Below are 26,167 nucleotides of genomic sequence, written 5' to 3'. Positions count from 1 at the left end.
ATTCAGTTCGCAACAACGCCAAAGTGCGCATTCACCAGTCGCCGACAGAATGCCCAATCAGGCTCAATGAAATCTTACATGGCAGCAGTTGCAGTACCTTGCGTTGGCCGAAAGGCGAAAGGCGAAAGGCGAAATGCGTCTACAGGGCAACCGCAAAAATCAGGACGGAGAATGTTTCCTACTGCTCATTCATGACTTGACTTTACTTCCCTGCACTGACCACGCTCCATCTGCCCTCCACGTCGCTCGCGGCGTCCGGATATGATCATATGTATATGGATTGATCGATCTGATGTGTATGTATATCGTGTGTGTGTGTGTGTGAGAGAGAGAGAGCCTGAACCAAGCAAGCCTCTTCCGCCAACGCCTGCGCTAAATGCGTCCCGAGCTGATTTGCAAGGAGACAAGAAAAACGACAACAATGAAAGAGAACAAAGGGAAGATAGAGGAATAGAGGAAGGGAAAGAGAAAGATGATGAGACGGCCGCCGACCCCGGACCCTCCACCAGCGCGCAGTGGGGAGAGAGGGGGAAATAGGAAAGGGAAAGGAAATAAGAACCGATCCAGCGCCGCTCCAGCCTCTATTGTTCGTCAATCTCAAGTGCCGCCTTCATGTCTCGCCGTGCTGTGGTGATTAATCCTCCCGCTCCCACACGCTCCTCTCCTCCCTGAAGCTGCCATATTTGATGGCGCCGTTCTCAGCTCCCATGACGCTGTCACCTTTGCCAGCATCGCTGCCTTCATCCTCATCCCCGCTGCCGCCATACTCTCTGCGCTGCCAATGTCTGGCGTCTTCAGAGACGATGGGACGCTCATCCTGCGTCGGGGTGGGGGGTTGCGGGTCGTCTTCGCCCACGGTGAAAGGAGCGTCGAGATTGTGTTCGTGCTCGGGCTGGTCGGGCTCGGGATGGTCTGGGTCGAAGCCCTCGCGCACTTCCTCGGTGGGACCAGCGGGCGGGTAAGTCCGCCTAGGATTCCTGTTAGCCAGAGGATCGACGAGCAGGAATGACGCGACTCCTTCTGGATGCAAAGGAGCGGCGGGCAAGCCATGGGCAACAACTTACACAAAATGCTTTGGCTCCGCCTGATTCCAGCCCGGCCCGCCTTCCTTGCGGGCTCGCACGCGCTCAACCTCCTCAGCCTCGTGATCCTCCACGACCAGGTCGACAAGCTGGCTGCGGTCTGATTTGGACGATCCAGAGGAAGACGTGGTGTCGCGGCGGAGCAGTGGGCTGGCCATGGATTTGTGAGACTTTGCGCTTGGAGGCTCGCTGCCGTGGCTGCTGGTACTACCGCGGTGCTTGCCCTTGTCGACGGACTGCTGGAGATGCTGGAGTTGGCTCCTGCGACGCTTCCGATTCTCGCGGGTGGGCTGGATCAGATTTCTGTTGGTCGACGCAGTAATCATGACGGGTTCTCTGTAGAGGCGGTCTTCACGTGATGCATAGTGTGCGGTGATGACCGGATACTGTGGCGCGGTCAGCAGTCTTTCCAAACGACAATGTGATCACCACTCACATTCCAGTCGCCAAACTCGAGAGCCCTGGCGTTGGTAAAGAGTTGCTCGTCTTCGGGGCTCAGCTGAGGGTCTTCCATGTCATCCTCTGCCGAGCCATATTTGGCTGCGTCAAGTGCTCGATGCGCTCCTGGACTCATTGCTCTTGCTCTGCTAGAGGAAACAAAGCCGCCGAGTAGAGGCGTGCGCTCCGATTTTGGCCTGGGTATCCAATACTTGCCTTTGCCACCCCTCTCATAGCGCATGCCCTGCATCATTCGAGCCGCACGGGAGTGGGAGTCTTCATGGGCAAGGACATTGTCGTGCGCATCAAAGTATCGGTACTCGTACTTTTTGCCAGCAAATGTATCCTTTGTATCCTGGATGAGATCCATAGGGCCAAACGCATCTCGCAGGGCGTACTTGACAGGCATGCGCGCAGCAGAAATGGTGACGTCGGCATAATCGTGCCACGAGAATGCATACCAGTGAGCAATCGCAAATGCAGGCATTTCGAAGCAGATGAGGGCATCTTGAATCGAGGCAGCGAGGTTGTCGGGAGTATAACCAGGCACATCATCTGGAATGGCGCCCAACCAGACCAAGATGGAAAGGAAGAAGCCTTGCCAGTAGGACGCAAAGATGATTCCCTTGATACACAGAAATTTGGGCATGGGTCGGAAAGGCTTGAGGTCTTGTGACATGCACACCCAGAACATGGCCAAGGCGTACAAACTCACAGTAATGCTGATGTTATAAATCAAGCCACTCCAAAAGTAACCGGACGTGATTCCAATATAGCCTTCCTGGTATGTGTCCGTGGCTTTCATTATGATTGTTGCAATGGCCAGAATAGGCTTCAGCCATGTGTACTGCAGAATCCCACGCTTGATGGCGAGAAAGGTATGCGGATCCGAGATGTCAACCCTGGGCAGAATGTAGTTCAGCGGCCAGAGATGGGGCACAGGAGCGCGGCCTGTCATGAGGATAATCAGGGCCCGCTCGCCACCGATGAAGTTGATGAGGAGCTGGAAGAAGGTGTAGATGGTGAATGCCTAGACTTGCATCAGCATCCGATTCGACGTCGACGCGTGAGTGGCCAACCTCGTAGACGTCTCGGAAGGGATCTATCCAGAAAGCGGCCTTGAGAGACACCAGACTGGCCCATGAGGCAGCAGAATAGATTGGGACCCTATGGTTGATTTAGCAATGGCACTCGGACGTCCTGATTGTACCGACGCACATTAAGAGTATGCGCACTACATATCTCTGCAGCAACGGTTTTCGGTAGTTTTTTCTGCGCTCGGGTCAGCATCCTGACCGCCGTTTGAGTGGTCGCGTGCTGTTGGGATATCTTACGACTGCAGCCATATGGACCTGGAAAGCTTGAGATTAGCAGAAGAACCGAGGACAAAGAAGCAAGCTCTTACACGACGGTCAAGACGGTAGCAACGAGACCGGCCACGCCAGCGACTATAACCACGACGTCGCCCAGTCTGCCGCCCGTGCCACCGGCGTTGGACTGCTCCCCCATGGTGTGGACCCCGGTTTCGTTGAGGCGGGGAGCTCGAAAACGAAGCTGCCGCGGACCGCGACGCTGTGGCCCAGGAAAGTCTCGCGGAATAGCGAGCTCTGCGGGCGACAGAGCTAGCCAGAGGAGAACGAGGGAAAAAAGCGAGAACGGGTGGAGTTGGAGGTGCAAACGAGCGGAGAGAATGCAGGCGTTGTGTTGATCCCTCCCCGGCGGACGCGGAGCACGGGCGTCGTCATCACGGTCCACGTCCAGTCCAGTTCACTGCCTGCCAGCGTTCCCTCCTGCTGACCGCTCCCGAACATCCATCCCTCCTTGCTCCCGCCAAGCACCTCCGCCGCAGAACATCACGACCTTCATGTTGACGGCGCTCAACCTGCCCTGGCCCGATGCTAGGCCCCGTCGCTGGTACCCACAATGATCGCAGGACCTCCGACGCCGCCGCCCCGTCACAGGAATAGCCCGTTCCGCCATGGCGAACAACGAGCTCACTTCGCAGCCGCTGGGCGCCCACCGCGGTCTTCTCTGGCAGTTCCTCGTTGAATGTCTCGTGTGCGGCATCCTCACCGTCTTCTTCCTCTTCTACTTCAACCGCCTGTTTGCGACCCTCGTCTCGTACGGCATTAGAGCCTACACATGGCACACGTACCGCGCATACATCGACATCGAGTCGCTACAAATATCTTTGCTTGGAGGCCGCCTGTTCTGGAAGGACATTCGCTATCATGGCCACAACCAGACCATCCTCATCCACGGCGGATACCTGACGTGGCGCTTTTGGTACGGCAGGGTCAAACAGACGGAGATTTTTGACCGCGGCCGCGTCACCCCAAAGCCCGGACAGCTGCACACATCGAGCACCGACGATAGCGCGTCGCGAGAGCGAAGCCACAGCGAAGCCAAGGCAGAAGAAGGTGGGAAGCAGAAAATCAAGGAATTGCCGTGCCGCATCTCGATCAAAGTTTCCGGCGTCGAGGCCTTTTTGTACAATCGCACCCCTGCCTACGACTCCATCGTCGAAAACTTCACCCGTGCCACCGGTACGGCCAAATCGACCCCGTCTCCTGGTCGCGACGTGCCCGTTTCCCAACAAAGCACCTACGCGCCTACTACATTTTCGGACAAGGTCCAGTCTGTGCTGCATCGCCGCAATACCAACAGCAGCAAGCAAAAGTCTACATCGCGCGTTGGCACAGCCCATGGTGAGCTACCAAAGTCGCCTTCAGAGGCAGGAGAGGCCAAAAAGCCTCCTGAGATTCCTTCGTTTCTTCGTCTGCTACCCGTTCGGATCGATTGCAACAAGGCTGCGGTTGTGATGGGGAATGAGAGCACCCCCTCTGTGCTGGTAGCAAAATGTGACAAGGCAAGTGGAGAGATTACGGCTGCACATGCTGGACCCCTGGACTTGTACAAGCAAGTCTTCAATCTTGACTTTGACAAACCCACGGTCCACATGAAGCCGAACCCCGACTACAAGAACCCTCAACTGGCCACGGCGGCCCGTTTGAAGCGCCATGGCCAGGACGACGCCATACCAGGCATTTCGAAGAAGGAGAGACGAACCTCGCTTTGGAGACGAGCCTTTACTCCCGTCCAGAATCTATTCTATCATTTCAACTCATCACAGGATTCCCTCGCAAACTCTCGGAAGCCTACAAAAAACAGGGCACCGACCGCTCAGCCTCCATTCCTGGGTCAGGGTCGTTGGCAAGGATTAACGAGATACCTGGATGATGATAATCACAACGAGCATGATGAATGGGACGGTGTTGAATATGCAAAATTCTCTTTGATTGCAGACTGCAGCCGTCTCAGCATGAGTCTCTACTGGGATGTGCCGGGAGTTGTGCCAAAGCTTTCCACCGATTTTGAACGTCAGGCCAGCTTCAATACCTTAGATATCAATGGCAGTCTTCCACCAGAATACGGCCTTGATTTGCACGTCTACGAAGCCATGTTGCACTACGGTCCCTGGGCTGACCGGCATCGCGTCATCCTGCAAAATTATTTTTTCCCAGCGCTGTTTACAGACTCGATGCCTGCAAAGCCTCTCGCTCCAGGTGATACTCGCGTGGCTACCGTTTTCAAGATTTTTGTCAGCTTGGAAGAGCAATGTGTTCTGCGCATCCCGCTTCGAGAACAATCAAAGGACTGGAAATGGAAAGGACGTGCGCACACAGTCGCCGGGAACAGCAGAAATGCTTCCAGTGCCAACGGCCGTACCAAGAGTCGAAAAAAATACTCGAGGGCTGCAAACCGCGACGCCGGTTCGACGGCCCAAAACGTGCGGCCGTTTGGCTGGCTCGACATTGTCGTCGAGGCCAACTCAACTGTGAACTACATCATGGACATGGTTGCCGGTCCGCAAGGCTTCACTAATAGTCTGGATGTCGATTTGCGTGGCACAGAAAGCTTCTCGAGTGTGAATCACGACCTTCTTTGGAAATCTGGCGCGGTTGAGATGGATTGCAACTTGTCCAACCCGCTAAAATGGAACGCTTTGCGTCAGTGGGGCTTCAACATGAGGTTCAACGACATGGACCTATTTCTTCTGCGAGATCACATGTTCCTGATTACAGACCTGATCAACGATTGGGGTTCTGGAACTCCGTCCGAGTACTACACCTTTACGCCCTTCAAGTATTTCTTGAACTTGGACTTTCAGAACCTCAGGCTGTATTTGAACACGAACGATTCAAACATCATCAATAACCCCGCCGACCTGGAAGACAATCACTTCATTTTGTTCCATGGGAAGAATCTTGGAGTTCATTTGGGCATTCCACTGGAGAAATTTCAGCCGATAGAGAACTGCATCACCTTCGACGCTCGAGGAGATGAAATCAGCCTTGACCTCTCGCTGCCCCCCGGAAACACCGCTGCCTCCTTTCTCAAGGACAAGCATTTGGCTGATCTCAAGGAACTCACCGTCCTAGGAAGCTACGATTACTTTTCCGAGACGGCTCTTGGGCTGACCGACAGACTTCATCTGGATGTCCGCGGTTCTTCTCTCGTGCTCACTATGTACGGGTTCCTGATAAAACATTTCATGACGTTCAAAGATAACTACTTTGGCGAAGACATGCACTTCAAGACCCTCGAGGAATTTCGAGAACTGCCTCAGAGCAATGGCGCGGAAGCCCCTCCCGTCAATTCTGCTGAACAAGCTGCAAGCAAGTCGAACGATCTCGATGTGATTTTGTCAATCGAGGCAAATGATTCGAGTGTCCTGCTTCCGGCAAACTTGTACACCGCGGAAGATCACATTCGTGTGGACGTACCATTCTTTCATCAGGATCTTCGTGTTACCAACTACTACATGGATCTCGCCATGGACTTCAGCCCTCTGAGCGCGTCATTGGGAGTTACAAACGAAAAAGAGGGTACTGGTGTGGACAACAGCCAGACGCAGCTTTACGTGAGCATGATCAAACTTCATGGGCACCACACCTTTGGCTTGCCCCCGGCGGAGCCGAGCTATCTTTGTGGATGGGAATTCAACATCGGATCTGTCACCGGCGAATGCTCTGCGATGCTGTTTGATAAGTTCGCGGGCTTTGGACGCTGTTTCGCATTCTGTCTAGACGACGACGAGAACGCCCTTCCGTTGGTCAATTCCGCCATCATCCACGACGTCAACTTCTTCAGGGTCAAGACCAATGCCGTCAGTGTGTGGTTGCACGTTGCCCAGGAAGCCTTCCTCATCCGCGCAGATCCCATCAGCGTGGACTTCAACGACTGGGCGCGCTCGACCTTTTCTCAGAGGCTGAATGTCCTCATTCCCAACTTGGTCATTGCATGTGTTGATTCCAGGACATCTTCCCGTCAACGAAATCGCAGCGGGACAGCCAAAGTGGAGCCGCAAGCTTACTTGCAGACTGACATCCGAATGAGCATGCTCAAGCGAAAACTCCACTTCACAGATGATCGCCGAGCCCAGCAGGCACACGTGAAAGAGAGCGACCTGAGAACCCACAGGGCTCAATGGCTGCTCCTCGATGACATGGAGAGCTTTGAGCGGCCGAATCCAGCCCTGAGAGTCGATCCTCCAGCAATGCCATCCCCGTTTCCGCCAGCACCCCTGAACGGCAGCTCCACTATTCGACATGGCAGTATCTCGACCGAGTCGTCTACTCGCAGTGGGCCTTCCAAGTTGTCAATTTCAACAGCATCCATTCGGCAAGGATCGTTCGCTAAACCTCAGTCGGGAATGGAAAATCTGCGGCGAATGGCATCAAAGAGTTCCCTCAAACAGAGCATTGAAGCAGCTCAAAGACCCAACTCAGGGAACCATCGGAGAAATCTGAGCGGGGACAGCAACATGACAAGACCATCGATACCAGAGCGAAGATTGACCAGTCCATACGCAACTCCAATGTCTCTGACAGAAGGCAGGGATTACTTTGCACCTTTGAAACCCTCGATAGCCCTTGCGAGCTCTTTGGAGACACCCTATTTCCCACTGCACGGTGTAGATTTTGATACCTCGGAGGTTCCGGAATTTCCCCAAAGGCCGCCCCATTGGGGCACGCACTCGAAAAATGCCGTGGTCTTCAACGACGTCTCCAACAAGACGTATGACGAAAACTTTTCACACACAAGTTTCCTGGTCAGCTTCGAGCCTGGCATACGGGCTCTGATTACTCCGAATGCGGTCTCGACAGTGGTAAATCTGATCGACGTTTTGCAACCTCGACACCCTCGCGACATTCTGGACGATTTTCAAATGACCATCATGGGCAAAATCATGGATCTGCAGAAATTGATAGACGGCAAAGGTTCATCTACCGAATGTAACCTTCGGCTGCCATCGTTTCAACTCAGATTCGTGAGCAACATTCCTCCACTGAACGGAGAAAAGATGCATACTGGCAAGGATCAGTACGACTTGGTCCTCGACCACCTCGCTGTTTCAGTCAGGGACAAGAAGTGGCCCAAGCAAGAGGATGACAAGAGTACCCTGTCGTTGCACACCACACTCAAGTCGGTGAGCGTTTCGGCGCGAGAGAAGCATACGGGCCGCACAGGAAACGATGTCGCCGTCTCAGCAGAGTTGACCGAGTTGCTGGTGTGGCTTGTTGCTGGCAGATCGGCTTCGGTCAACGTTCGTTTCAAAGACATGGATATTGCAACCTCGAGCAAGCACGTCCAGTACCTCGCGTCCCTCATTCACCGAACCGCTCTTCTTGCAGATGAGATTGGCACCAAGTTTGCAGAACTCGTCGCGAAGAGCCAAAGAAGATTGAGATATCTGGCTTACGCTCTGACATTGGCTGGAAAAGACATTCCCGATCCCGCGTTCATCACAAGACCCTCTTACGCCATACGCGCTGCCAATTCGCATTTGAGAAATCACGACTCTTGGAAGATCATATCTCGCCTCCACTATATTTACGACAGCTTGTCGTCGGAGGTGCGGCAAGACATAATTGACAGATGCATGCGTGGTCACTCAATGTGTCCTCCAGACGCCGAAAACTGCGTCATTGAAGCCTGGGATCAGTGGCGAACATGGGACCTGGCACACGTCAGAAAGAGCCTTGCAATGCGAGAACTTTACGGCTCCACACCTGACTTTTCAGATGCTCAAGAGAAGAAGCCCATGCGGATAGATGCATCTTTCCGGACTGGGGCCATACGGCTTATTGTTGATCCTGGCCCTGAACAAAGCGATGTCCTCTTCCAGCTATTGTCGATTGATGTTGCTCTCTCCCCTCCCGCTCCGCCAACTGGACTCATGCTTCACGAGGCGCAGAGATCAAGTGTGGTAGAAGTCAGCACCAAGAATGTTGCAATCAAGATCAGCTGGGAGATTTGCGCACTCGTGGAAAATGTCCTTCGCTTGTTCCAGTCCAATGCACCTCAGGCACGCAGGGCCGACAAAAATGATGCACTCGATATTTCACCCCACTTCGAAGACACGCCAGTGGCACACAAATTTCAGGTCGTTTTTGCTACAGACACCGGAAGTATTACTATCGACACCATCAACCTGCGATACCAGTCGACAATCAACGGGATGAAAATATCCGTTGTTGGCACAGACAAGACCGCGATGAAGGAGGGGGTGAGCGTCAGCGCCCTTGTGCATTCAAATGCTGGTGGATCCGAGCTTCGCTCACGGGGTAGGCTGCTCATGAGAATACAGGTCGTCAGTCCAAGTATCTTTGTATCCCACGACGACGCCGACTGGAGGCAAACGACTCCTGAAGGATGGTTGATCATCGGCAAGAGCGGTGAACTCAGCATCAAAGTCGTCGAAGATGTTCTCGAAATCCTCGAGGTTGCCAACTCAGTTATTTGCGACGAGGTGGCATACTTTGCAGGACAAGTCGAAAGCTTCAAGACAACCAAAGTGGAGTCTCCACGAACTCCGGAGAAGAAGGACACCGCGATACTGCCAAACATTACGGTTGCCCTTCTCATGGACTCTTACCGGATAGAGATCGCTTTGCTGCAGTCTCTGAGCTACGTCATCTCCGGAAAGATTGGAAGAGTCTCTATTGCTCCACTCTTTGACAAGGACCCAACTTTGACAGTAAACTTTGATGTCGACCGGCAAAGCCACTGCTTGCATAACCACAAGAAGCGACAGTCTCAAATTGTTGCTGCCTTCACCTTGCCACTTCAAAACGGCACCTTGACGATGGTCCACTCGCGGACGGGTCTGAAAATCGGGTTCAACTGCATCATGGACACTTTCATTATCGAAGCATCTGCAGTACATGGTCTGCTCCTTGCAATCAACGAGCCGGAGGTCATGAACGTCTTGAACACCATCAAGGACGATATTGAAGTGCTTCAGACCAATGCAAAAGAAGCCTTGCCGCAGTCAAAGCCGGAGAAAGCACCTGCTCTCGAAGAAAAGGAGGACATGCCTGTTGCTTTTGATGCCAACTTTGTAATGGCTGGCATTGGTATCCTGGCGAGAGCTCCGACCAAGCTCCCAGACTCATCAAATGCCACAATTGCTTTTGAGATGAATCGAATACAGGTAAAGGCAACCAACCTTGGGCCAGACAACCAGCTTCTCCCGCTGCCTGAGTTTTCCGCTCTACTTCCTCACATCAGTTTGTCTTGCCAGTTGAGCGACGGTGACAACATCAAGGACTGTGGCAACCTGTTCTTTGGCCTGGAGCTGCGTGGCACCCTACAAAGCGGAACCTGGAAAATTCCCAAACGCAACTACCGTGTCCGCAGCACTGGCCTTGAGGTCAACATCTTTGCCGACACTGCCTCGGCGGCTGTCGAGGTCATGAATCACTTGCAGGAGCGGATTAAGGGTCTGGATCTGTCCCGTGAGAGACGATATCTGCGCAAGTTGCGTCAGCCAAGAAGACGGCCCTCTCACAAAACTCTGGGAGATGGGAATGACACTGAAGAGGTGGACCAGATGGCCGCGAGCGGCTTGTTCACCACTGCCGCGTCCCTGGAGCTCTCAGATATTCAGATCAGCTGGATTGTGGGCAGCTCGGTTTCGGCTTATCCTGGACGCGAAAGAAACGACTTGGTTCTTTCGTTCAAGAGGATTGAGCTTGCTACCCGCAGTGAGGAGACTGCTCGACTGTCGATTGAAGACATGCAGTTGCAAATGGTTCCGACCAACCAAAGCAAGAGCATTCGGTCGGCCAACTCTGCCTTGCTTCCTGAGGTCGTGTTCAACGTGTCGTACATCTCGTCGAGCACTGAGAGGCGCTTCGCTTTCAACGCTGCTGGAAAATCTCTGGATCTTCGTTTGGACTCCAAGTTCATCTTGCCAGCCTCCATCCTCGAGGAGTCAATCTCGCTGGCTGGTCAAAAGGTGCACGCCGCAACTGAATCATGGCATACGGCAGCTGCGAACATAACGAGCACTGATGGCCAGGGTGAAAGTCAGTCTGCCAAAAAGTTGATTGGCAACAAGCGCCTCTCGTCTCTCCTTGTTGATGCAGACTTTGCAGGCGCTGTTGTCACTCTACAAGGACAAGCTCCCGTAACGTCTGCGGCCCCTCGAATCACTGGGGCAGGTGCAGGGCGTTCGGGAAGGTATGGGCAATTTTCCAACGAGGGCTCCAACACTTCGACAACTCTCCGTGCCCCGGGTGTCACTCTCAAGGTTGAATACCGAGACGATTCGACCGACCCGTCGTTGAATGCCGAGCTCAAGGTGGACGCATCGACTAACATGCTGCACCCAAGCGTGGTCCCTCTGATTATGGATATCTCCAACAGCGTCAAAGAAGTCGTCCAGCACAAAGATGACAATGTTCCCAAGCGACCCAGGAAGCCCACGGAGCCTAAACACCCGCAAAAGTTCCTCGAAGAAGAGAATCTCATCACGGCCGATCCCAGTGCCATTCTTGGAAAGACTCGTCTGAACTTGGGTCTGCGCATTTGCAAGCAGGAATTCAGTCTGAGTTGTCAACCGATCGCAAGAGTTGCAGCGACAGCACGGTTTGAGGACATCTACCTTACCATCAACAGCATCAAGTCCACTGAGCAGGGGCACTTCTTCGCCGTTTCGGCCACGTTCGACCATCTCCAGGCCTCAGTCCAGCATGTGTACTCCCGAGAGTCCACGTTCAGCTTTGACGTGAATCGGGTTGTTCTGTCAGTCATGAACAGCAAGCACCTCAGCGGCACCAGCGGCATATCTGCCATTCTCAAGATTGATCCCATGCGAACCCATATCAATGCAAGACAACTGCAAGACTTTTTGCTCTTCCGCGAGATCTGGATACCGCCAGAAGTGCGCCGGGCGTCCAAGCCTGCAAGTCCGGCTCCGAATGAGGGACCACAGGAGTATCTGGTCCAGCGCTACGAACAAGTCACTGCGGCAGCAGCTTTTCCATGGAATGCCACCGTCTCTATCGAAGAGCTGGCCGTCGACCTCGACCTGGGACAGGCCATTGGCAAGCCGTCTTTCAAGATTGTCAACTTGTGGGCTTCGTCTAAGAAGACGTCTGACTGGGAGGAGAACCTGTGCATCGGTATGGAAAGAATCAGCATCGATAGCATCGGTCGGACGAGCGGGTTTGTCGAGTTGCTGGACTCTAAGGTGCGCACTTCAATTAGCTGGCCATCTCGCGGAGAAGGTGTTCGCAGGTCACCTCACATCCAGGCGTCACTTGGGTTTGAAAGGCTTTCTCTCAAGACGTCGTTCGACTACCAACCCTTTGCGGTGGCTGACGTTACCACCTTCAACTTCCTCATGTACAATGTTCGAGGTCCTCACATAGGAGCGAGGGACCGCCTCGTCGTCATGCTTGAGGGAGACAAGGTGCAAGCCTTCATCACGACCACTAGCGCGGCGCAGGCAATCGCCTTGAGCCAAGCCTTTGATCGCCTCATTTCGGAAAATCAGACGGCTTACAAGCAATCCATCAAAGACATCGAGAGATTTCTCCGAAGAACTTCCTCATCACCATCGACCCCGCCCGAGGGAAGCGACAGTGAGACCCCACCGAAGCAAGACAAGGATCAGGAAGCCAAAACACCCATATCGCTCCACACGGACGTGGTCGTCACCCTCAGTTCCATCAGCTTCGGCGCCTTTCCAAGCACCTTCTCTGACCACCAAATCCTGCTCCTCACAGCTTCGGATGTACAGGCCCGCTTCGCCGTTGGCCTGGAGGACTTCAAGGTCCACAGCGGGCTCGGGATGACACTGGGGGAGCTCAGCGTGGCCCTGGCCAGCATCAACCACAAAGGTCCACAGGCCGTATCGGATCTAACGGTCGAAGACGTCGTAGCCAACGCGAGGGCTGCTCGTGGCGGCACCATTCTGAGGGTGCCAAAGGTCATCGCCGCCATGCAGACGTGGCAGGCGTCAGGCTCCAACCACATCGACTACATCTTCAAGAGCTCGTTCGAGGGCAAGGTCGACGTGGGATGGAACTACTCACGCATCAGCTTCATCCGCAACATGTGGAACACGCACTCGCGCGCCCTCGCCACCCGCCTCGGCAAGCCGCTGCCCGAATCCGCCGTCAAGATCACCGGCGGCGGCCTATCCGACCCAGCCAAATCTCCCACCGACCCCAACGCGCCGCAAATGCCCTCGCCCCTAGCCGTCTCGAGCGGCGCGAACGACTCGCCCACCAAGGCGCCCGGCGGGCCCGAGGACAGCACGCCAGCGTCGCCCTCGTCGGCCGACAGCAACAAGATCACGGCCGTGGTCAACGTGCCGCAGTCGCGATACGAGTACACGGCGCTGGAGACGCCCGTCATCGAGACGCCGCAGCTGCGCGACATGGGCGAGGCGACGCCGCCGCTCGAGTGGATCGGCCTGCACCGCGACCGCCTGCCCAACGTCACGCACCAGATTGTCATTGTTACACTGCTCGAGATTGTCAAGGAGGTCGAGGATGCGTATGCGCGGATTCTGGGGAGTACGTAGGTCGCGTGCGGTCGGTGCGTGGGTGAGCGACGAGAGGTGTCGTGCGGGCTGGTTGTGCGTGGACAAGGAGGAGGAGGACGGAAACAAAATGAGAGGCGTGCTTTTGGTTGTTTCCTTTTACTGGACTGCATTCCTGGAGCGTACGGCATGGCAAAAGGCCCAGCAAAAAACATTGTGGATATTCCTGTACAGTACAGAGAAAGCGCGCGCGTGGTTTAGCAAGCATGCATGTACGTAGCATTAGTTTTTCCCTTCACTGTTTCCATCTTCTCCAACAACAATTCTCCATTACCAATTCTAAGCATACCATCGTAGACACTGTTTCACTGCATATAGAAGAGCTGTGCTGTATCCCGTCCACCAGCAAGACATACCGCAGCTCGCTCTCCCGCCCGCACTGACTGACTCTTCCTTCCATCCCTCCCCTCTGTTCATGCATCAGAGCCGGGCCAGTCATGTGCGTCTGTCTATTTTGCGTCGGTGGAGAGTGAATAGGCGTAGAGTGCAGCATCCGCGGCCCGAGTCCGACTCATCTTCGTCTAGACCCGAGATACGACTATCTCTTCTCCAGGCACATGGCATCCCATCCCATCGCATCGTTCACTGACTCATCTACCCACTGGCTGACTGATGGACGGACATGCTTGCTGCCCTGCCCCAGCAATAGCAGCAGCGAAAGCAGCGCCGCCCACTCGGAGCGCATACCGCCGCTGGCGGCGCTGCGCCGAGCCGTGCTTGTTGTGCCCACCCGCCAGCCATGCCACCGTCGTCAGTCAGTCAGTCAGTCAGCCCACCGTGTCTAAGATTACACCTTGGCTTGGCCGTCGATCAAGCGTGCGCGGGCGTGTGTGCGTGAGGAGATGGGACGGGAACGACAAGCAATGGAGCTAGCTACCCGGCTCGATCATCTGAAACAATTGACTGACTGGACGACACACGCATGGGGAAGGATGTGGGGGGGTAGGGGTAGGGGCAAGGGAGAGGGAGAGGCAGAGGGAGATGGGGACTGCATAGAATAGACGGTTATAGATAGATACAGGGCAGGCAGGCAGGTAGGCAGGCAGGCAGGTAGGTAGGTAGGTTAGTTTGGGAGTTCCGATTGGTTTTGGCTTCCCCACGCGCACGCACGTATACTGCCTCCTCTCATGACGCTACGGCAAGGCACTGTGTGTGTGTGGTGCGGCAGGATGTGGCATTAGTAATGTACATACAGTATTGGCTGGCTGGCTGGCTGGCTGGCTGGACGGATGGCTGAGCAACACCAAAATATCTGTATATCTATGTATACATATTGACATAGTTGCGCGGCCAGGCACAGGCAGGCAGGCAGACAAGCACCTCGAACAGAGCAGCAGCAGCAGCAGCAGCACTGAGGAATAAATAGCATGCGCAAACGGGCCGAACCGCCGTACCAGCGCCGCGCATCCCACGGCATCCCGGCCGCTGCTGCCCCAGCTCCGCAGCACAACCAGGTCCAGCGATAGCAGGAGAGCGCGGGCAGGCAGTGAGGGGAGCGGGTACATCCAGGCAGGAGAGAAGACGTCGAGTGTGCATAACGCACAGGCGGGCAGGGGTAAGCGAGGTGGTCAACCTTAATCCGGGGTGACGCGATGCTTGTCGAGAGTTTGGTTTGGTTTAGTTTTGTCTCTGCGTTTTTCGGGGTTGGTGAAGGGGAGGGGAGGGAGGGGTAGGTGGGTGCGTGGAAAGTCAATTGCTGACTGACTGACAGGCAAGGCATGTGCGTGCGTGCGGCGTGGGGGGAATGGGAAAGTGTGTGCGCGCGCTGGATTGTTTCGTTTCATCGAGACACTTGCTTGCTAAGGCTCTTCCCAATGCTGCCTCTGGTGGTCGTTGCAGATGTGCCGGACCAGGGCCAGTAGCGGCAGTATATCTGGCTTCGTTGGCGAGTTGCTTGATTAAGGTGCGAGGATCACAGCTGGGGAGAGAGCGTGGTGTCTCAGCCATGGCGATTGGTGGTGTCTGATGCGCAAACCACGCGAGAATCCTCTCGCCTATCGATATCCACAGAGGAGTAGGTTGGCAGATCATTGGCGCTAAATTTGATGCGCAAGCGCCGATGCGACTTTGCAAGACTGTTGGGTTGTTGATCAGTGAGTCGCGTCAGTAGGTCCGTCACCGCGTGACTGCGACGGGTGGGCCGAGTAATGCATTGAGTGCGCCATGAATAGCCAGATCGACCGTGTATTCATAGAAGTAGATGGAGGACAGAGTGACGAGATTCCAGGAAACGATATGGCATTGACTGCGTGGTCAAAAAAAGAACACCTCAGTAGCGATTCCACTCACACGTGAATGGATGGATGGGTGGATGACTTCAAGAGCCAATCTCGCTCAATCGACCCTTGTTCCAAAGATGAAACATGGCGATAATAAAAGCCGTCGTAAAGTTCCAACGGCCGATTAGACACAGGACATGACGATGATCAGCGTAGGGCTTAGTGGGGTGTAGGTTGTATCCGCCGCAACAGTAGCAGCGGCATGCCTCCCGCCGCTCGTTGGCCATCCCTGCTTGACCTTTGCTGGCTATCCATGTTCGGTTCCTGCAGATGTGCCTGGTGCCTGTGCCTGAAGGCAATCGAAACGGCGGGCGACGGGCAGCATGCAGTCCTGCGAACGTGGGCCAGGAGCGCGGGCGGCGCGCGATACGGCAAGGCTGAGGGAGTGATCCTGGGGATGGAGAGAGACAGGCTTGCAGGACCGAGCGAACCGAACCGTCCCGCCCATGGAGAAAAAAGAGTTCAACGCTCGCTAGGTCACGTCGCGTCCGGCCAGGTCTGGACGTGTGGCGCAGCTGGGCTGCCTGTTTAGTCTAGGTCGACGGCCTTGCAGGGCAGACTGGGTCGTCGGATGCAGGGCTTTGGTATGGGCGGCTGGCTGTGATGGTGTTGCATGTCTATTCCAAACTCGTAGGCTGCATTGAATCAGGCCGACAAAATATAGCAGGAGAGTTTTTTGATCGAAGATGAGACGAGAACGAGATGTTGGCGATTATGGCGTAGCCGGACTTCTTGATGCGTCTGCAAAAGGGAGTGGCTTACCCTCCCGCCTCTATTCCAGGTGCTCAACTGCCTGTCGTGTCAAAAGTGATTATGTGATCGTCCCAAAGTATATCGACTGAGTCAAGTAACCGACCAATTCAGCGATTCAACCTACACAATGGCCTGTCCACGAAGCTCTTCCCAGCTTTCGCGGCAACATGTACCGCGGTTCCCGGTCAAGTTGTTCCTGTCGATCATAGACTAATGATACCGTCCAGTTGTGACTAGGCGCGGAGGCCGGGCCGGCCAGAAGAGTGACGGAAATGTTGTTGTTCAGTGAGTTCGGAAATAGATCTTGGCTCTCAGCTGTGGCGCAGCGTAGCTTGATTGCCTTACTCGCCTGCGAACCTCGCCGTGCCTGAAATATTGACCAGTCAATGCCGTTGCCAAGGCGGGAGGGACGACAAACTTGCCAAATCAGATAAATATGGGTGGGTGACTCTACAATCGGGTCTTGGAGATGAGCATATTGGTGTTGACGAGCAGGATGTCTGAAAATTCCTGGGTTATGGGTTTGGTGAGTCATGACAGGACAAGGAAGTCGACAGTAGATCGAGCTTTGCGTCGTACATTGGACCAAGTTATTGGACTGAGCCTTCCTTTGGCATTGAAGTATTTGCGAAAGCACATCGGACTGAGTTGACTTGTTGAAATGGGGTTTGAGGTTATGAATAGACGAGATGACAGGGAGGGAGAATCGACTGTAGGGTAGACAGGTAGCGGAACAACCCACAAACATACCGTGGGGACTGGAATCTCCCGTGACCATTTGCAATGCAATATTGCCAGTTGAAGATCACAAGAATCAGGTTGGGCAAAAGTCTTTCAACTCGCGTTGCGCGCGACGCGGTGTTGCCCAGCCACCAGCGTTGCCAAAACATGGAACCATGGGCGAACGCATCCGTTTGCCGATTCATTTCCTTCTCAGCCACCCGCCCGCTTCGCTGAGCCACGAGCAATTACGAGTCGGTAGCCGACCGAGGCCGACCGAACCGCCCAGGATCCAGACCTGTGCTCCCAGCCGCCGAGCCTACAAACGCCTGGCGAAGCTCAAGCCCAGCGCCGAGTGCGAACGCAGCGACCAAAGAGGCAACAGCGTGCGCCGTTGGCAGCCCGGATTTCGGTAGGCGGGATTCGACCTGACTTGCGGTGTCTGGTCTGGTTGCTCGGACGCGCGTCAACGCTAGGACCCTGTGAGGGCTTGCCTCGTGGAAGCGTGGGTCGACATGGTATAGCATGGAAATGACATGGGGAGCGTAGAATTGCGTACATGAACAAGAAAGGGGAATAAGATGTCAACGGTGCGGGCGGATGGACAACGGCGCAAGCAGCCCAGGTCTCGACGGCGGGAACCACGAAACGGGGAACAGGGCGGGTAGCGAGCTCGAGCTTGTCACTGACGACGCAACAAAGCGGAGGCGAGCGAACGAAAAGCAAGGTGATCCGGCACGCCGTTCTGCGCCCATCAGCGCTTCGGGCTGACGGAGTCTAGAGCGCAGAGAGAGCAGAGCGCAATGCAAGCGTTTGAGAAGTGGTGGATCGTTGAGTTAGGACGCGGAGTTCCTGGTCAGGGCCTGGACGTGCAGGACCGGGAGCACTCGCACGGGTCAGGGGGCCCGGGGTAGGGGTCGCGGGTAGCGAAAGTAAAAGGATGATGGACGTGGTGCTGCGCCACAGCAACAGATGGTATTTTGGGAGTTCTAGGAGGCCATCGACCTCGTCGTTTGTCGTGGTCGCCATCAGTCGCCCGGATGATTGTTGTTCGAATTCAAGGCGCCCTAGTGGTGTAATGGACACGGACAAGAGGGGTTAGCGAAGAAGCGAATAAAGGCTAGGCTGCTGAGGGAGTGGGAGTTAGGCCTGCCATGATGCGGGCACGGCCACAGCCGGGTTTGCCGACAGCGAGGAGGATGCACGAAGCTAGAGATGATGTCCTTTCAGCTGCAGTGACACGAGAGAGGGGAGGGCAGAACCCGGCCGTTGGAATAAAAAAGTCTTGTCCTTGCATGAGTGGGCGCAAGAGACGAACGAACCGACAACCAGGTTGGCCTGAGGGTGCATTCCAGCGCACACACGGTGGTATACAGCAGCACCATCTGCTGGAATGTCAATATGCAGACGGCCAAACCGGGTATCTGGTAATTTCCTTTGCCCTCGGTGATGCGACGCTGGGTGGTCAGCAATCGAGTTCCGGCAGCAGGGCCAAGATGGCGCACCGTCTGGCCATCGCGATGCCGCCGCCCGAAAAAGCATGCGAGGAGACGACACGATCGCCTGTGCAGCCTTTGGCGATGCACGTCTCCCATCTCGGACAAGGACGCCACTGGCGACATTGACTGGCTGGAGGATTGACTGGCGAGCGCGCAAGGAGGAGGGATTCGCCGTCATCTGATACAGCCGAGGTGCTCGAGCTGGTCTCTCGGTCGCGAACGGACGTCGGGTTTGATCGACGCGGCGCGGCGCTGAGGGGGGAAAAGAAAACGGACCAAGTGGAGGATTGACAAAGAAGAGCGGTCTCGACGATGCTGAGAGAGAAGGACAGAGGGAGAAGTAGGGAGGAGGCAGCGGATACCAAGATATGCACGTCTCACCTCTTGTCGGTAGGCGAGCGACCCAGGGCCACGGACGAGCGTTGCTCATAGAAGCCACTGATCCTTCTCCGCATTGCAGACGTGGATGTAGCCATTCCCGAAGGAGCGGCCACGGCAGAAGCGTGAAAATGGCCGACTGACGGGTGCGGTGCGTGCGGTGCGGTGAGGGGAGAGAGGTTGACGACGAGACGTTGACAGCGAGACGTACCTTTTGACTCGTCACGACTCACGACTCAATAGGCAGCGGCTGTGCCTGCATTTTGATCGTGGCGTAGCAGCAGCAAGTCTTCCATCAACCATACAGCGGGCGATCGACGCAGCCGCATCTCGTCAGCTCAGGTCGAGGGCAGCGAGTGGTGGTGACAGGGGGCGGCGTGATCTAAGTAAAGAAGCACGCGCTGCAAGGGAGAGCCATGCTGGTGGTCCCTGTCCCCAGAGTGGACCATGACGAGGGCCGTGGAGGACGACTTTTCTCTGGCTGTGTCCTTCTCGTCATGCACAGACTGATGGCAAACGCGGCCGGTGGAGCAAGGGGGCACGTCAACCGCGTAATGGCCCAGGGCTGGCTGGGATTTGGGAGGCCGAGCGAAAAAGAAAAACCGTTGCGCGCAATATACCCGCAACAGAGGTCCACCGCCCTGGAATAGAGTTGGTCGTGGGCGCAGGGGTGGGTGGTGTCGTTGATGGGTCGGGTGGTTGTCGTTGTCGCCGTCGTCGTCGTCGCGCCCACGCTATGCTGCCACTCGGCGACGTCTGACCTCTCTCTGCCCTCTCGCGTCTTGCATCACCTCTGCACCACCGCCAACCTCATCACCAACCCGCACTACACCGCAGCTCTGGGCTCACCCACCATCGCCATCGGCCGCCATCCCATCCTATCCCGCGCCCATGTCATGTCGGCTGGCTCGCTCGCTGTAGCTGCCGCCGCCGCCGCCGCCGCCGCCGCCCGCAGGCCGCATCCCCAGACCCCGGCCCATGTCTGCGCCCAAGCCCATCAACCCAGGCAAGCCAAACGCCATCGACGGCCCGCCTGCCCTGCTGCCATGACTGAATGACTACTACTACATACAGTACAGCCGTCCCTCCCACGCTCCGAGAGCCATGCCATGCCATGTACCGTACCGTACAGGACAGGACGCGTCCGCCGCCTCGGGTCCGCTCCTTGGATGGCCGCAGCACCCACCCCAAGCAGGGCGAGGCTCAGCACAGCACAGCACAGCTCAGCACCCGGGCATTGGCTGCCATGCGCGCCATCCAACCAGCCCAGCCCAGGGCTCCAGCGCCCGCTCCGCCTGCCAGGTGCTGAATCGAAGGGTCCTAGTCCACTCCAGTCCAGGGCTTCTTTGCACGGCCTTCTTCACGCAACCCCATCCCATGCCCGAGCGCTGTTGATGACGATGATATATGCCCTTCCCTCCCTGCCCTCTCCTCCATACATACCAAAGCTGCTGCAAAAGCTGCTCGCGTACGCCATCCAGTTTTTCCCCCTCCCTCCTTTGGACGAAACCCCCTTCAGCCCCCCCTTCTCGAAACAAGAAAATCCAAAAAGGTCCAATCAACTCCTCATCCAACCCCCCTCCCCGCGGATCCCGTTCGCATCACCTCCCGTTTGTTTACTCTGCCCTCGCCGTCAATCGCCCGGCGCCTCCGGATTGTGATTCAGCGCTCAGGCCCACCGGGGCATTCCAACATCATCACCACCACCTCCTCCTCCTCCTCCATCACCACTCCTCCAGCCTAGCCGGCCTGTGTTCAGCCTAGGGCGCCTCGGCCCCTTTCTGTCAATCCCGCCAGACGTCTGCTTTGTCTTCCGTCAGGCTGTTTAGGCGCGTGGCTTGGCGGTCCACCCCCCGGTCGACCCTTGATCACTGACGGCTGAGGACTCCAACGCGCACAGCAGAGCCGCACCCTCACGGCCTGGAGCAATTTCTCGTCGTCCTCGCCTCGCTCCGGACCAGCTTGCGCCAGATCTGTACCGCCATCGCCTGCTGCCGGGCTGACTCAGTGAAAGCTTACAGCTGACTGTGTAAGTGTTTTCATGCCATAAGCCCTGGCAGCCTGACTGCTGCACTACCACCACCACCACCACCGCGACCACCACAACCGCGACTCAGTCTGCATCCGATCTTCTCCTTGCATATTCAGACACCCATCAAGCTTCTTCTCTAGACCCGGCCAATCCCACCTCTGCCCAGCTGCCCGGTTTTGACGCCATTGCTCTATCCAGACTGCATCATTCCCCCCTCAAGACTGGTCTCACTCTCTCCCCTCGGTTTCGGCATCGTCCACCTCCACGGGCAAACAGGTGAATCGCGCCCGCCTTTGTTCGCCCGGTACGCCATTCCGCGGGCTCTGCACGTTCGCGAAATTGGCGCCAGTCTTCACCCTCGCCGTCCACACGCCCACCTTGGCCATCCATTGCTCGCCGAAACCTCTGGCCCGCCGACGGACGGCACGCGGGACCGCTAGCACCAAAAAGCAACCCCTGCAATCTCTGGCCTCTTGTCCATGCGCGGCCGTTCCTAGAAGGCACCATCTTTTCCTTGACGTATTTCTTGAGGCGCTCTGCTCCCGGAAGCAACGTGACCAAGGACACGCTTGCAACCATCCTTTCTTTGCCCTCCTCTCCTGCCGAGTGCTAGGGAACCGCAGCCTTTGCTCAATGTAGAGGGCCGACAATACATGTATAAGTCTCCTTGCATGTCTCAACGCTCTCAGATTCCTTCGCTCAAGGCTTGATAACTGACCGCGACCCGTCTGACCGAGAAGTCTTGCAAGTCCTGATCAAGCTCAGTCCCCCCCGAGTTGATTCGATTTCATGGTACACACGTCCACCAGGTAAGTCTGGCGTCTCGAGTCACTGTCGGGCGGATCAAAGACGCACGTCGTTACTGACACTGGACCACAAGCAGCCTCCAGGCGCCTGTCATAGTCGACGAAGACTGCGATCCATCCGAGCCCACGTCGCTGCAGTACGGCCAAGACTACCGCAGTGGTCCTCTGGCCGAGGCGGGACTCGGAGCCGCGCTACTGTCCATGTCTGGCTACGAAAAGACGCAGGAACCGTACATGTACGGTAAGTTGTGCGGTTGGCCCATCCATCTGACTTGCCTGATTGCTTGGTTGCAAGGGCGTTGTTGCGCGTCACATCCTGACCCGGATCGACCCGGGGGGGGTGTGCACACGTGAGGCCCAGCGCCGGTTAGCTTTTTTTTTTTGACTGACCACACCCTCCACTATAGATTATGCCGCCACACGGCCGAATCAAGAACAGAGCTACCCTAGCTTCGCACAGCCGTCATCATTCGCCTCGCAGTACTCGAGCGCGCAGGCGCGCCAGTCCCATGGTCCTTCGAGCGCAGAGCAGCAGATGCCGTTTATCTCTGCCTCCAACCTCGCGGCGCGTGATGTGACGACCTATCAGGCTGCCTCGTACTCTTCTTATTCGCGCCATCTTCCCGAAGTAACGTCTTATTCACCCTCCAAGGCTCTGCATGGCGCCAAGCTCTACGTCTACATACGCACCTCCTACGACCTCGCCACCCCGCCGTCCCTCTACTTTTCCGTCATGATTGGAAACAAGCGCTGCGAGGCCACCTGGTCCAAGATTGAGAACCGCGGCGCAGGCCCCTACTTCCACTATGCCATCACCACCGACATCCCCCCCTTTGACGCCGCCTCGGGCTACATTGAAGGCCAGATGCCGCTCCTCCTCAACGTCGACGACGAGTACGGCCAGAGCCTCGGAGTCGTCGAGGTTGGCGACTTTACCTACGAGGATCCCTCGGCCGCCTACTACACATCTCCTCAAGACATGTCGCGCAAGCGCAAGATTTCGACCGATTCGACCGACTACCTGAGATCGCCGCAAAAGCGCGTCTCGGGCACCCAGTTCATGGCGCCGCAGACGAGCAGAGCACCGAGCGTCTACTCGAGCACGCCCAGTTCAGACTCACCGTACATGCAGGCAGGCACCACTTCATCGTACGCGTACCCAGCCACGTACGAGAGAACACCGACGCAGCGCTCGTACAGCTCATATGGCCAACCGCCGCAAAAGCTTTCTTACCAGTACTCGCCCAGCCTCAACGTGGCGTCGCTTCCGGCCAAAGGCCCGACATACGGCAGCGGCTATGGCGCATCCACCCTCCGTAGCCCGTCGTTGTACTCGAACCAGCTCCTCGGCAGGACATCGACACTCCCATCGGCCTCGCTGTCGACAAATCCACCGCTGGTCAGGACATCGACGATCCAAGGATCTACGGGAGCATCGGGCTTGATTGGGAGCTCGCAAGGCTTCAACCCGTACGCCATGTACCCCAACTCCAAGGCGCAGCTCAAGATTGAAGGCGACCTGAACGGCATGGCCGAAGGGTGGACCAAGGACGAGTGGGAGGCAAAGCGACGGCTGGTGCAGTTTCGAAGGAACCAAAACGGCAGCGTCATCAACACGTCTTTCAAGGCCGTGGCGCCAGAGGATCGGACGCCGCACAGCATCTGCATCAGCTGCATCTGGTGGGCGGAGAAGCAAGAGTGCTTCGTCACGAGCGTCGACACCATCTACCTGCTCGAGTCGCTGGTCGGGGTGCGGTTCACGGTCGAGGAAAAGAACCGCATCCGGCGCAACCTGGAGGGCTTCCGGCCGCTGACCGTGTCCAAGGCCAAGCCGGAGAGCGAGGAGTTTTTCAAGATCATCATGGGCTTCCCGACGCCTAAGCCGCGCAACATTGAAAAGGACGTCAAGGTGTTCCCGTGGAAGATATTGTCGCACGCGCTCAAGAAGATTATCGGAAAATACGTAAGTTTTTAAGGGAGCGGCAGGCGGGATACAGAGGCTGACGGGAGTACACACAGTCTGCAAGCTACTCGTCGACGGCGGGGGCTCTGCCGACGCCCGTTGCTAGCGGGTACGGTAGCGGAGGAGCTTCAGAGGGCGAGGTGCGGCACACGGCGTCGCCACGGTCGGCGTCGAGCTCGGCAGCTTCGACGGCGTTCGCATCCAGCATGACCTCGACGGCTCTGTCCCCCACGACCAAGGCATCAGGTGGCCTGGGGCAATCAGCAGGCCTCCCCGACTTGCGGTTGACGGTCCCGCAGCAGCAGCTGGGGTCGGGCGGCTCCGCGCTGGGGCAATGGGGCCAGCCGGCGCCGCAGCACCCAGGGCCGTCGCAGTACAAGTCGTCGTGGGATTTTTCCTACCTGGACACGCCAGGCACAGCGACGGCGGCGGCATCGTCGACGGGACCAGGACCAGGACCAGGACCAGGACCAGTACCAGGACCAGGACCCGGCGCAGGCGGCGGCGGCGGCGTTGGCGTTGGCGTTGGCGTTGGAGCGGCAGCGGGCGTCGAAAGCTCGTCGGTGGCTGGGGTTGGGGCTGAGGGGGGAGGGTATCAGCAATACGGTCAGCGGACGTCGCGATCGTGAAGTTGAGGGTGTCGTGGAGCGTCCGGCTGATGGTCCACGGATGATCATGCGTGCACTCGGGTGGCCTAGCCACTTTGGGCCACGCCATCCCACCCACCGCCACCCTCTCACGCCTGGCTACGCCTACGCCTACGCCTACGCCTACGCCTCTACCGCCTCGCCTTTTTGCTGCTCTCTCACTTGCTTTTCGGCTGCTCTTCCCACTGGCTGCGCTGCCACCGCTCCCTGTCCGCCTCCTCCTCGCTCAACCGCAATCACTCTCGGCTGCCTGTCTGGTGCTGGCGGCCGTCAGGCTCGCCATCAATCAATCAATCAATCACGCACGCTGCAACCATCACCAGGAAACACGCTTCGTATTTCCGCTGGTCACGGACAGGTTGGGACGAGCCAGGACGACACTCGACGCGAATGTGACGCTGTGACGCGGCCACTGCTCTTCCGCTCTCTCTATCTCTCTCATCTTCCGCCCCTGCTCATCGCTTTCTCCTTCTAATAGTCGTCACCCTTGTCTCGTTGCGGTGCTTGTCTGGCTGGCTGGGTATCGGATATTACTTTGGTGTGCAGGTGGGATGGGCTGGGCTTGGCTGGGATGGGCGGCTAGCAGGGTGTGTTTCTGTTTCCAATTTCCTTGCGGGCTTCTCAGGACGGCAGAGGGCAAACGGACGAACAAACGGATGGATGGATGGACGGACGGACGGTCGGTCGGTCGGTGGGCATTTCTTGACCTGTGGTCTTTTTCCTATTTCCCTATTCTCCTTCTCATCTTGTCTTTTGTCGCCACCATCATCATCATCGTCATCTTCTTCTTCGTCATCCCTTTTTCCGATTCTTTCTCTCTCGCTCTCACTCTCACTCTCACTGTCCTGCGTCCTTTCCCTCTCAACTGCTGCTCCGCCGCACGCGTGCATCTCCAGGTAACAAAATGCAAGCAAGGGCAGACAGACAGACACCCAGACCCAGCGCTTTGGATCGATGGGGCGATGCAGAGCGGGACGGGACGAGACGAGACGAGACGCAGACGACGGAAGGACGGACGGCAGACAGACAGGCGGCGGGACGCATGTACCACGCGCACGCGCGCGCGCGGCACGACACTCGACCCGGTTGCGCTGATTGTCCAGGGCATCATTTTCGTTTCCCGTTTCACGTCCTTCCTCGCGTTGCTCTCGTCTCCTGTCGTCTCGTCTCCTCGCTGCGGCCTCTTCCTGCTCCTCCTTGCTGTTTGCCTGCTTCGCGCCGCTGCTCTGCACGTCATTACCTCCCATCTCATCCTACACACACACACACACAAACCCGTCGTCTGTCTCAGTTGCATGCATCCCTGTTTCTTCCAGCATCCGATCGCTTCTCTGCTCAGTGCTGTTTGCGGCGTTTCGTTTGTTTGTTTCGTTTGTCTTGTTTGGCGCTTGCTTGCGCGACGACTCACTGTCTGTCTGACGCACTTCTTGCATTACCCACCTACCTTTTCCTTCCTCCCATTCCCCTCTCCATCTATCCCTTACTCTTCTTCCACGCCGCCATCGCTTTTCTCTCTTCCTTAGCTCGCTCGCTTGATTTCCTTCCTTGCTTATAGCATTACATTTCTATGCCCCTTGTCTTCCTTTCCTTTCTCCGTCTCCTTCCTCTCTTGCTAAAATAGCTATCTAGACGGGCCATTTCTTTATTTCTCTCTTTCGTTTTCTCTTT

The 26,167-nt window shown here is 56.5% G+C and overlaps 6 protein-coding genes across 6 annotated transcripts; 3 read left to right on the top strand and 3 right to left on the bottom strand.

The window, feature by feature from the left end:
- Window positions 1–262: 262 nt before the first annotated feature.
- J3D65DRAFT_618332 (organic solute transporter Ostalpha-domain-containing protein) lies at window positions 263–3,264 on the bottom strand. Its single transcript, XM_066799640.1, has 7 exons — window positions 2,926–3,264; window positions 2,855–2,872; window positions 2,739–2,792; window positions 2,600–2,687; window positions 1,519–2,550; window positions 1,065–1,468; window positions 263–968 (listed from the first exon to the last, which is right to left on the bottom strand). The coding sequence occupies exons 1-7, from the start codon at window positions 3,027–3,029 to the stop codon at window positions 635–637; spliced, it is 2,034 nt and encodes a 677-aa protein (XP_066656619.1). The 5' UTR covers window positions 3,030–3,264; the 3' UTR covers window positions 263–634.
- J3D65DRAFT_618331 (uncharacterized protein) lies at window positions 3,254–13,716 on the top strand. The gene has a single exon (XM_066799639.1). The coding sequence runs from the start codon at window positions 3,499–3,501 to the stop codon at window positions 13,402–13,404; it is 9,906 nt and encodes a 3,301-aa protein (XP_066656618.1). The 5' UTR covers window positions 3,254–3,498; the 3' UTR covers window positions 13,405–13,716.
- A 2,685-nt stretch (window positions 13,717–16,401) lies between these two features.
- Window positions 16,402–17,327, bottom strand: J3D65DRAFT_276687 (uncharacterized protein). Its single transcript, XM_066795020.1, has one exon. It carries the CDS (start codon window positions 17,230–17,232, stop codon window positions 16,570–16,572), a length of 663 nt encoding a protein of 220 aa, XP_066656617.1. The 5' UTR covers window positions 17,233–17,327; the 3' UTR covers window positions 16,402–16,569.
- Window positions 17,328–18,293: 966 nt separating this feature from the next.
- On the bottom strand, window positions 18,294–19,222 carry J3D65DRAFT_276663 (uncharacterized protein). The gene has a single exon (XM_066795019.1). The coding sequence runs from the start codon at window positions 19,101–19,103 to the stop codon at window positions 18,384–18,386; it is 720 nt and encodes a 239-aa protein (XP_066656616.1). The 5' UTR covers window positions 19,104–19,222; the 3' UTR covers window positions 18,294–18,383.
- Window positions 19,223–19,858: 636 nt separating this feature from the next.
- Window positions 19,859–20,835, top strand: J3D65DRAFT_618321 (uncharacterized protein). Its single transcript, XM_066799638.1, has 2 exons — window positions 19,859–20,057; window positions 20,126–20,835. The coding sequence occupies exons 1-2, from the start codon at window positions 20,030–20,032 to the stop codon at window positions 20,710–20,712; spliced, it is 615 nt and encodes a 204-aa protein (XP_066656615.1). The 5' UTR covers window positions 19,859–20,029; the 3' UTR covers window positions 20,713–20,835.
- A 932-nt stretch (window positions 20,836–21,767) lies between these two features.
- J3D65DRAFT_276555 (transcriptional regulator medusa) lies at window positions 21,768–24,766 on the top strand. Its single transcript, XM_066795018.1, has 4 exons — window positions 21,768–21,892; window positions 21,967–22,130; window positions 22,297–23,852; window positions 23,909–24,766. The coding sequence occupies exons 1-4, from the start codon at window positions 21,873–21,875 to the stop codon at window positions 24,479–24,481; spliced, it is 2,313 nt and encodes a 770-aa protein (XP_066656614.1). The 5' UTR covers window positions 21,768–21,872; the 3' UTR covers window positions 24,482–24,766.
- Window positions 24,767–26,167: the final 1,401 nt, after the last annotated feature.

This window comes from Phyllosticta citribraziliensis, assembly GCF_038025025.1.
Source record: "Phyllosticta citribraziliensis strain CPC 17464 chromosome Unknown J3D65scaffold_4, whole genome shotgun sequence".
Taxonomy (NCBI): Eukaryota; Fungi; Ascomycota; class Dothideomycetes; order Botryosphaeriales; family Phyllostictaceae; genus Phyllosticta; species Phyllosticta citribraziliensis.
Note: the sequence above shows the minus strand (reverse complement) of the source record. Positions and strands in the feature narration are given on the sequence as shown.